The sequence below is a fragment of the Lucilia cuprina genome, chromosome 5 (assembly GCF_022045245.1).
Source record: "Lucilia cuprina isolate Lc7/37 chromosome 5, ASM2204524v1, whole genome shotgun sequence".
Classification (NCBI taxonomy): Eukaryota; Metazoa; Arthropoda; class Insecta; order Diptera; family Calliphoridae; genus Lucilia; species Lucilia cuprina.
The window spans coordinates 5,640,353-5,651,468 of NC_060953.1; the positions used below are offsets into that span (position 1 = coordinate 5,640,353).

The window sequence follows — 11,116 nt, forward strand, 5'->3', positions numbered from 1 at the left end:
GACTATAGACTAGACTATAGACTAGACTATAGACTAGACTATAGACTAGACTATAGACTAGACTATAGACTAGACTATAGACTAGACTATAGAATAGACTATAGATAATACTATAGACTATACTATACTATAGACTAGACTATAGACTAGACTATAGACTAGAGTATAGACTAGAATATAGACTAGACTTTAAACTAGACTATAGACTAGGCTATAGACTAGACTATAGACTAGACTATAGACTAGACTATAGACTAGACTATAGACTAGACTATAGACTAGACTAAAGACTATACTATAGACTAGACTATAGACTAGACTATAGACTAGACTATAGACTAGACTATAGACTGAACGTTTAGGTGTAAAATTTCTATTTTAAATAATCCACTTACCGTATACGCTCTTTTGATTATATTATGTGGCATTCCTGCCAATTTGGCAGCATTGAAACCATACGATTTGGGGCATGCTCCAGCAGAATATTTATATAGGAAAGTAACCGTTTCTTGAGTAGGATCATCACAATCTTCATTTTCCACCATGCAGGCCTAAAATATATAAAGCAAATGCTATAATATAGTTGGGTAAAACCCTTCTCGAAAACCCACCATATGACCCAATGTAATACGTTCATCTTTATGAAAGAAATCTATAAGATTATGATAATGAGTAGAGAACAAAGATCTACATTTAAGATCGGCCAAAAAGTTGACAACAGAGGCGGCTATAGCAGTGCCATCATAGGTAGCAGTACCACGTCCTATTAAAAGCAAGAATTTAAGTTTTAATACGGTAATGTAATCGGCTGAAATAAATAAAAAACTATTTTACCCAATTCATCTAACAATACCAAACTATTTGCTGTGGCATGTTTTAATATTAAAGATGTTTCATTTAATTCCACCAAGAAAGTTGAATGACCCGATAGAATATCATCCTGAGCTCCTAGTCTGGTAAATATACGATCTACCAGCGACAGACGACACGACTGAGCCGGTACATGAGCACCAATTTGAGCCATTACCGCTAGCAAACCCACCTGACGCATAAGTGTACTTTTACCACCCATATTGGGACCAGTTAATATAGAAAGAGGAGCTGTACCATTACAGCCTAAAACTACACCATTGGGTATATAGGTATCGGCTGAAACACAAGGATGATAACCTTCTTCAATTTCTATAAATGCCTGTTTGCCAGCGACCACATCTTCTAGTTGAGGTATACAGATAACTTGTTGTGTCCTAGCATATTCTGCCAAAGAGGCTAAAACATCTATATGAGCCACACAATCAACACATTGTTTCCATAAATCATAGTGTTGGGAGAATTTCTCAAATATACGTCTAGATAAATCTTTTAAAACCGTATTACGTTCATCTTCAGCCGCTTGCATTTGTTTAAGAAAACTCTAGAAAATTAAAACTTTTACAAAGTTTTGCTTTGGAAAATTTCATTTGTTATACCCTGGTTTCTTCTGTAGTGTAACGGCGTGCTACTCCTTTCTTTTGGCCCTCCAGAGAATAGCTGCTATCCACTTTACGACAACGTGCTTCAGGTATTTCCAATTGAAAACGTTTTTTATCCGAGCCGAAGTAGTTGATACGACAACCGAATATTTTTTCTTGTTCAACTAAATATTCTTGAAGCTTTTTATTGATTTCTTTGATTTTCGCTTCGGCTCTGTCATAATCTTCATCTACACCACTTTCGGGTGCAATAACACCAGTTTCGGCTGCTTTTGTATGATCAAAAGCTTGCTGTGTGAAAGTTTGTTTTATTAAGCTTTTCGTTTTTTTTTTATAAAAGTAATAAAGAAATTTGTACCTTAAAGAACTTAAGTTCATCGGTGAGGTCTGGAAATATGCCATCGTTATTTTTGTATTGTGTCAAACGTTTAAGTAATTTTGAGTCTGCCTCTTGAAAAATAGTAGGAATTTGTAATAGAGACTCAAATCCCTTGAGTATGGAAATGAAATTCTGAAAATGGTTGAAAAATGGTTTTGAAAAAGCTTTTGCAAAAAGCTCTTAAGAAGTTTTATATTTATAACCTGTTAGGAAGATAGCTCTTACCCATTTTATTAACATAAAGCTTCCTTCTTTCAAAGCTTTCCATTAGAAAACTTTTAGAATTTTTTTTAATAAAAAGCTTTCAAAATTTTTTCACTAAAAATTTATTCGAATGCTTTTCACTCAAAAGCTCTTCGAAAGTTTTTTTTTATTAAAAAGCTCTTAAAAGGCTTTTCAATGAAAAGCTCTTACAAAGCATTTTTAATAAAAACCCTTAAACAGCTTTTTAAGCTTTAAAACTAAAGAGATTTTTAAGTGTTCTAATTAAAAAAGCTTATAGATCCTTTTTCTTCAAAGTTTTTTGATAAATATAAAATAAAAAAGGATTTAAATATAAAGTTTTTAATAAAAAGCTCTTAGAAAACTTTTAATAAAAAGTTCTTAGAAAACTTTTAATGAAAAGCTCTTACGATACTTTCAATAAAAAAGCTTTTAGGAGGATATTTTACCAAAATGCTATTAAAAATTCCTTTTTAATAAACAAAAAAAGCTTTTTTTACTACTAAGGCTTTCTCAGCACAAAAAGCTTTTTCTCATAAAGAATTTTCGCCCTCAAATTACCTGCATTTTCTTTTTATTATACTGTTTCTCCTCAAAAAATATAGCCCGACCATCGGGATGATTTTCCTGCACAATTTTACTGCCAAAATGATGAATTTGTGCCAAATGTCTTTCGAAATCTGGCAAAGGAGCCAATAAAGCTCTAGCCTCTTGCAGCAATGATGGATTATTGAGAAAATCTGTAATAGCTTCTTGACGCTCGACAATAGCGCTCAAAACACACGAAGGAGCACACAACCAATGATGCAGCAAACGTTTACCAAACTTGGTGCAGCATTGATCCAATGTTGACTGCAGCGAGTGTTCCTCACCGGTAATACGTAAATTCATTAAAGTGGTAGCGTCTAAAACCATATGAGCTCTTTGTTTAGAGGAGATTTTTGAGGGAATTTTATCCAAGGCTAAAGTATCGGGTGGCTGGTAGAGATGATAACGTGCCATTGGTAAAACTTTTTCCGCTACATGACATTTTTTCATATAGTTCAGGCATAAACCTAAGGCTTTCAAAGCCAGCCTGGCATTAGCATGAGGAGTTAAGCCTAAGTGATCAGTCTCCGACTGCATGGTTCTTAAAACCAAAGGCCAATTATCGCCACCAGCATAATATTTTTCGGCCAATTCTTTTAAGGTCTTCTCAGCTGTACTCTGCATGGAACCGACATTGGGCATATACTCCTTTAAAACACCACTTAAAACAGTACGCATTATATCTTGAGTCTTTTCTTGAATATTGGCTTTTTCCAATACCACTAAGACAGGCATATTATGGGAGAGTAGGGTATGTAAACGGGAACAATTTGTATCATCCTCAAATTCTCCCAAATAACAATCACCTATAGAAGTGTCTATAAAACAAATGCCATAATTGCTGCAGCCACCTGACTGCGCGGATTGCTGTTCTACTATGGCCAACATATAGTTGGGTTGATGATTGGGTGTAATTTGGCACTGACTGCCAAAGACTTGTGTACCCCGGGAAGTAATTTGGCAAATTTCTCTGCGCACCACCTTATCAAACTTGGTGGGTTTAATACGTTTACATCTTTCAGTCATCATGTCAGGAGTTTCTGTCTGCTCAACACGCGCCACTTTATAGCCTCTCTCCACCAACACCGAGGCCATTTTATCAAAAGATATTTCCGGAAAGCCAGAATGAGCAAATTCACCGCGCATATATGTAAAACCCAGTTCATTTACTCCTACATCAGCGTCCATGTGATAAAGTTCATAGAATTTGCCCACTTTAAAGAAGAGAACACAATCAAAACTTTCCGATTTTAAAACCCACCACTGACGTACTCCCTGCCATAAAGAAATCATTAAAATTAACACTCTTCATTTAAATTTTAAAACTTACCGGTGATAAAGTATCCAAAAACTTGGGTGGCACATACAGTGTGGAGGGATCATAGTCTGGATGATCCGGTCTACGTCCTTGTTTGTCTTTGATTTTGTCAGGTTTTAAAAATTCCAATTTCTGATGAGGCCACACCACCGGCTCGTCTAAATTGGAGGTAATAATTTCTTCACATTTGGCTTCTTGCTTTTTTGAAGTTTTTCCCTCACTACCAGCTTTTAGTTGTTCTAATTTATCCATAAAACTACCCGCTGTTAGAGTGGCATCCAATTTTGTTTTCTTTGATTTGGGTTCATTGTTATTGTTCTAAAAATTAAAGAAAACTAAAAAAAAACATTTGTTATAAAAAAAAAACTTTCAACTTACATGATTTTTCTTCATTTCCGGAGATGATTCTACCTCCGAATCCTCTTTTTCTTCTTCATTCTCCGAGGGCATTTCTTCATCTTTATCGGGTTCGTAGTCACTATCATCTTTAGCTTTTCCTTTAGATTTTTTCGTTTTTTCCTCCTCTTCCTCCTCAGAATCTTGCAATACCAATCTTCTTCTTTTCTTTGAGGTGGTGGCTATTTCCTCTTCTTCATCAGAATCAATGATTTTTGATTTCTTGATCTTCTGCTTCTTGGCCGAGTTTTCCTCTTTATTCGTTTTATTTTGAAGATTTTCTTTTTCCATTACATTTTTCTCGTCTTTCTGTTGTTTTTCCTCGCCTCCAGCTGTTGGTGTCACAGGAATTTTCTTTTTCTCTAGAGTCGCCGGCGACCGAGAGAAATAATTGAATAAGCTGTTTTTGGGAGAGGCAACAGAGCTACCCAAGCTGGTGTTTAGTTTTTTAGACATTTTTTTTTTTTAACTTTTTGCTAGGACTTCTTTACAGTTTGTGTATGGCCGATTTGTTTATTGTGCAAAAAATTTAAGGTATAGCTCCGGTTGATGTCAACGAATCTGGTTTGAAGTAGCAGCGACTCGAATTTTTTAGGCGCGTAAAAAACACGAAAATATCTGAGGCGAAGCATATACCTCGAACGTTGAGCAAAGTTCTACACCGGCTAAATTTCAATGAGCGGCTTATTATGAGATAATAGAAAACTTGCTTAAATATGAAAACAAATTAATTTTATATTGTAAAATTCCATAAATTTAGCGAAAGTGTTCTGTAAATTGTACAAAATATGGCGAAATTTTCAAGCCGTATTAAGCTGAAATATTTTCAGCGGCGGCGGCTTTGACATTTTGTTCGGCGGCTAGGGTTAGTCGGCTAAAGACGCCAAATCTGCGCAAGTCTTAGACAACAAAATGCGCATTTTATGCGCAATTTTTATCGCCCCTTGGGCTGTTTTGTGAAAAAATGTATGACTTTACATATTGTAGTTATAGCTTATATAAGTCGATAACTATTTTGAAAGTACTTCTACTAAAATTTAGCGAAATCAAAATAAAATGATTAAATCATATCTTTTTCTATAAAAGTTGTGAACACTGTTTTTTTATGTAATATATATAAAAGCTGGTGGATATGCACACTATTGAATGCATAACAGCAATGCTGCCAAGTTTAGATAAAAGTGATAACAAACATCTGTTTGTCTTATTTTGACGTACAGTATAAACGTTTTGTTTACACATTTTAATATTTTTTTTAATTATTTGTTCAAGAAACTGCATTAAATCTTTAACATGTCGTTGGCTGATGAACTTTTAGCCGATTTAGAAGAAGATAATGAACCAGAAGATGATTTGGCCATGGAAGAAACAGCCGAGGAAGCGGCTCAGGCAGAAGAAATTGCCGAGAAATTATTAAAGCCCAGTATAAATCTCATGGAAGTGGATGTTAAGGTCCAGTCAATAAGAGAACTTTGTAAATTAAGAGATTCGGATAGATTGCAGTATATACTCAAGCAAATAGAACACTATGCCCAAAGGCAGCGTACCTCAGCTGAAATGTTGGGTAGTGTAGAATCAGATCCGGAATATTGTCTGATTGTGGAGGCCAATGCCATAGCGGTGGATATAGACAATGAGATATGTAAGTTTAGGGAGAAAGTGAAGAAATTAAAAGTAAAAACAAATAATTTGCTATTAATATGTTAATTACAGCCATTATCCATAAGTTTACTAAGGAAAAGTATCAAAAACGTTTTCCGGAATTAGACTCCTTGATAGTAGGTGAAATAGAGTACTTGCTGGCGGTTAAAGAATTGGGCAATGATTTGGATCAGGTGAAAAATAATGAAAAATTACAGGCTATCCTAACACAAGCCACTATTATGATTGTTTCGGTGACAGCATCTACCACACAAGGGTAAGTTTGAGGTAATTTGCTTGTAAAAGTAGAATTATTGAGAGAATTGTGTTATTTTTATTATAGAACCTTGTTAACGCCTGCGGAAAAGGCTCAAATCGATGAGGCTTGTGAAATGGCCATTGATTTGAACAATTTTAAAACCAAAATTTATGAATATGTCGAAAGTCGCATGACTTTCATTGCACCCAATTTGTCCATGATAGTGGGAGCCTCTACAGCTGCTAAACTATTGGGTATAGCTGGTGGTTTAACTAAACTATCCAAAATGCCGGCCTGTAATGTTCAGGTCTTGGGTTCCCAAAAGAAAACTTTATCTGGCTTTTCTAAGACCCAAATGTTGCCTCATACCGGCTATGTTTTCTTTTCACAAATTGTCCAGGACACAGCACCAGTAAGTGTTTTGTTTGGATATTTGAAAAAAAGCAATATTACATATAATTGTTTACTTTTGTAGGATTTAAGACGTAAAGCAGCCCGTTTAGTAGCAGCCAAAGCTGTTTTGGCGGCTCGTGTAGATGCTTGTCATGAAAGTGTCCATGGAGAAATTGGTCTGAAATTTAAGGAGGATATAGAAAAGAAATTGGATAAACTACAAGAACCTCCACCAGTCAAATTCATTAAACCGTTGCCCAAGCCCATCGAGGGCAGTAAGAAGAAAAGAGGTGGCAAAAGAGTGAGAAAAATGAAAGAACGTTATGCTTTAACTGAATTCCGTAAACAAGCCAATCGCATGAACTTTGGAGATGTAATATTGTAGTAGAATAATTTTTTTTAAACTTTTTAATTAATCCTTTTTTTTTTTTGTGGTCTAGATTGAGGAAGATGCTTATCAAGATGATTTGGGTTATTCTCGTGGCACTATAGGAAAAACTGGCACAGGACGCATACGTCTGCCACAGGTGGATGAAAAGACTAAAGTGCGCATTAGCAAGACTTTACAAAAGAATCTACAGAAACAACAGGTCTATGGTGGCAGTACTACAGTCAAACGTCAAATATCCGGTACAGCCTCTAGTGTAGCCTTTACTCCCCTGCAAGGTTTAGAAATTGTCAATCCCCAGGCAGCAGAAAAGACTCAAACCGAAATGAATGCCAAATATTTCTCCAATACTTCTGGCTTTCTATCGGTAGGCAAAAGAACCACTTAAAGATATTTCCAATAAAAAAAACTTTATTGCAAATAAAAACTTACAACATAAATTACAAATTTTTTTCTTAATTAAAAAATGTTTTACAATTTTGTTGGCAAAGTTGTATTTGTTTTTTCTGAGATTTTTTTTTCGTTTACTTTTAAATACAAAATATAGATTCTATTTTCTTTAAGGAATGCCAAGGCTTTTCAAAAGCAATTGTCGTCAAGTTTATAAGCGAGGAGTTTATAAAAAAAATTATTTTTGTTTTAAAAGGAATAAATTGCGGAAAAGTTAAAGAGGAGCTTTGTAATTTTGAAAGAAAACAGCACCTTTGGTATTGAGTTTATATAAATATAGCTGTTAACTTAGTTTACCGATCTCGAGTTTTCTCAAAGCCTCCCAGGAATTGTTGAGAAATACCGCTATTATGCCTGCAACAGTAAAAACGCCACCTATAATGGAACAACAATTGGTGGCAAAGTGGCCAATGGATCTGGAAAGAAAATGTTTAAATTTTTTTTTTTTAATTTTTGTTAAAACAAAAATACCTTTGCTGTTCTTCATATTTCACCATTAACGGTGACAATTCATAGGAGAAGAATATGCCCGGCATACCACGTTCTTTCGTACTCAAATCCTTGCGATAGCGCGTAACGGAAAATTGATTTGTATAAATGGGAGCCTCCTCATTGGCCTTCATATAAACAGTGGGTATTATTTTCAAATAATAATTAAACATTTCCGATTTAGATTCTGCAAAGTAAACAAATATATTATAATAAAACAAAATTTTTCATTAAATATTAAAATAAGCGCATTTTTTTAATATTAAACTAAATTTTTTTTTTCATTATAACGTTCAAAAAACCATAACAAACTGTTACAATAACTTTAACTACACTATTGTGAATGACGAAGTAAACAAAAATTGACATATAGAGGGCGCATGTGTTATCATACACACACATGACGTTTCTGATGAAATTTGACATAACGACAAACATAAAGAAGAACAAGAATTATAGAAAGAAAAAGAATTCTATTATTAATACGGAAATTTCACATTTTTGCAACAAAATTGAGAAAAAAATTCAAGTGTTTTAAGCACTAAATAAAGATAAGGCCATTTTTTAAATTAAATTATTAAAAAGTAATAAAATAAATTAAATTAAACATGCCTATGCCCAGCAGTGCATTTGGTCAACAAGGACCCTCGTGTTTTGAGAAAATGAAAACTGGCTTTACCATTGGTTTCTGTGTGGGCATGGCCAGTGGTGCTCTATTTGGTGGATTTTCAGCTTTAAGGTAAAATTGCTTACAAAAACTACTAAAGAAACATTAAATCCCCAAAACAGCGGTTGGTTTTTGACCGCCATTACATAATGTTTACGGTTGGGTAGAAAGTACATTCTAGATTTTTTTTCGTTTTGTTTGTTTCTCTTACAGATACGGTTTAAGAGGCCGTGAATTGATCAACAATGTGGGCAAAGTCATGTTACAGGGTGGTGGCACTTTTGGCACCTTCATGGCCATTGGTACTGGTATACGCTGTTAGTTTAGTGACCGTTGTAATGTTCAAGGATTAAAAATTACATTTGGTCGGATTTCTAATGCTTTTAATAGCTATTACTTGTTAAGTTTACTTATTAATTACAAATTATACTAATATTATAAATATATAAAATTAAAATAAATGACAAAAATCTAGAAACACTTACCTTCTGTTTGTACTTTTACTCCATCTAAGGGATGGGTTTTGGCAAACTCGATTTTGTCACCAAACGATAGATGATTGATGGTGTGAGAGAGTTTTACATCAGCTATTTGGAAGTCATGTATATGAAATTGTCGTATGGAAAAACTACTACCTGGAGCTATGTGAAAACTGCCGGCCATCTATAAAAATAGAATATAATATTTGCGAAAATTATTATAAAATTTCGAATACCTATTTACTGAAAATTCTATAATTTAATAAGTTTTCTATAATGCTGATAAGAGGCTTGAAAAGCAAGTCTATCCAATCTAGGACTGGATAACATTAATGCCTTCATCAGGCACAGTAACTGGTTTTAGGACCACCAAGCCATAATTAAGGCACTCACTAGTCCGCAAGGACAGACCTCTCAATCTTCTCCTCCACTTCAATTTCTATTCTATGACTTAATCCTAAACTATCTTCTACTATCCTCTACCCTCTTTCTTTTATATTTTATTATCTTTACAGGTATCACAAAGGGACCAACAGGACCCAAGTGTGCGTCTTTGCAGCCTAAATACCTAACCTAACCTAAGTCTTTAATTTTTTGAGGTTACATAGAATATTTGTTTAAAACATACAACAAACTTACTCTATTAACTTCCAAATGACCCTGTACCCGACAGCCTTCTTTAAAAGCATCTAAATCGGAACGTTTAAATTGATCTTTACATTGTTCTATTTTGTCCAATTGTACATTCCATTTCTTCATGCGATACGCCTCTAAAACCGAGTCACAAGTATTGCAACAGCTAAAAGAAAGCAAAATATCATTAATACTTGAAAGTACGATTTCTTTGCCAATCCCAATACACGTTAACTTACTGTGTACTATTATTCTCGGCACCATAACAACTGCCACAAGTATTATTCTTATTTGAGGGTGAAACGGCCACAATTTCCTTAATAGGATCCACTTCCTTTAAAGGATTTCCCTGTAAATCCAAACGATGCTTGAAAATATCATGATCTACTCTCAAGTGTTGATCACCCGATGAGTCCATAGCATCCAAAGACAAATAATTACATGCTAAATTGTGTAAAGTTATATCTAAGTTAATTCTTAACTTATGGCCACGGGTAGTGTCCACAAATAGTTCTTCCGTTAAATTGGGCGTCATATACGCCATAAATTCCAAACATATTAATATTACTACAATGCTGCTACTAATAATGGTAACTAAAAATAATTATTTCGATCAATATTAATGTAAGTTTTTGGAAAATATTCGAGAAAGTATTTACCGGCTGCCCCTGAAACCGTTCTGACGCTAAAATCTTCCAAGGTACGGGGATAGGCATCTAAACGTCTTAAAGCATCGGCTATTTTCATGTTGCGTTAATAGTTATGCTATGTTTCGGAAAATTTATTTATTAAAGTAAAATTAAAGAAACATTTTAAGTTAAATAAAAAAAATTCTGTATGTTGTATTGTTTTCTGCAGTAGATTCTTTTTTTGTGTTAAATGACAACGTAAACAAATTATTTGACATATCTAGAAAAGTGCTGCCAAGTTGGCATAATATGAGTAATGTCGAAAATTGTTTTTTTCAGATAAAACTGTAAAAATTTAATACACATTTTACAAATAATTAATAAAATTAATATTTAATAAAAAGATTTTGTTTATTAATATTAATAGTAAGTTTATTTCTTAAGTATTTTAGTGTTTTAATGTATGTATGTTAATTTATTTTCATTAAATTGGTTAGTGTGTTTAGTAATAAGTCTCTACATTGTAAACATTGTTTATCGGTTTAGCAAGAGAGTGTTATGGTAACAGCTGTTTATGTTTTCATGTTTCATGCAAGTGTCAATTTTTCCTATATTTGTTGTTTTTGCTTTAAATACAATTTTTTTAAATAGAGAACAACAAAGCGACTATGACAGTTGTAATTACCATGAAAAAAGCAGCTGTCATTACCTTT

General features: G+C 33.8%; 4 protein-coding genes across 4 annotated transcripts; 2 read left to right on the forward strand and 2 right to left on the reverse strand.

The window, feature by feature from the left end:
• Positions 1-338: 338 nt before the first annotated feature.
• On the reverse strand, positions 339-5,131 carry LOC111685162 (probable DNA mismatch repair protein Msh6). The gene is made up of 8 exons (XM_023447404.2): positions 4,358-5,131; positions 3,992-4,297; positions 2,635-3,936; positions 1,831-1,983; positions 1,470-1,763; positions 835-1,414; positions 612-763; positions 339-551 (listed from the first exon to the last, which is right to left on the reverse strand). The coding sequence occupies exons 1-8, from the start codon at positions 4,829-4,831 to the stop codon at positions 339-341; spliced, it is 3,474 nt and encodes a 1,157-aa protein (XP_023303172.2). The 5' UTR covers positions 4,832-5,131.
• Positions 5,132-5,574: 443 nt separating this feature from the next.
• Positions 5,575-7,496, forward strand: LOC111685171 (U4/U6 small nuclear ribonucleoprotein Prp31). Its single transcript, XM_023447413.2, has 5 exons — positions 5,575-6,017; positions 6,089-6,293; positions 6,360-6,687; positions 6,751-7,041; positions 7,109-7,496. The coding sequence occupies exons 1-5, from the start codon at positions 5,669-5,671 to the stop codon at positions 7,442-7,444; spliced, it is 1,509 nt and encodes a 502-aa protein (XP_023303181.1). The 5' UTR covers positions 5,575-5,668; the 3' UTR covers positions 7,445-7,496.
• Positions 7,497-7,522: 26 nt separating this feature from the next.
• LOC111685168 (endoplasmic reticulum-Golgi intermediate compartment protein 3) lies at positions 7,523-10,658 on the reverse strand. Its single transcript, XM_023447410.2, has 6 exons — positions 10,434-10,658; positions 10,014-10,368; positions 9,781-9,940; positions 9,148-9,325; positions 7,978-8,182; positions 7,523-7,922 (listed from the first exon to the last, which is right to left on the reverse strand). Exons 1-6 carry the CDS (start codon positions 10,519-10,521, stop codon positions 7,790-7,792), a joined length of 1,119 nt encoding a protein of 372 aa, XP_023303178.2. The 5' UTR covers positions 10,522-10,658; the 3' UTR covers positions 7,523-7,789.
• LOC111685169 (reactive oxygen species modulator 1) lies at positions 8,425-9,142 on the forward strand. The gene is made up of 2 exons (XM_023447411.2): positions 8,425-8,734; positions 8,876-9,142. Exons 1-2 carry the CDS (start codon positions 8,604-8,606, stop codon positions 8,982-8,984), a joined length of 240 nt encoding a protein of 79 aa, XP_023303179.1. The 5' UTR covers positions 8,425-8,603; the 3' UTR covers positions 8,985-9,142.
• Positions 10,659-11,116: the final 458 nt, after the last annotated feature.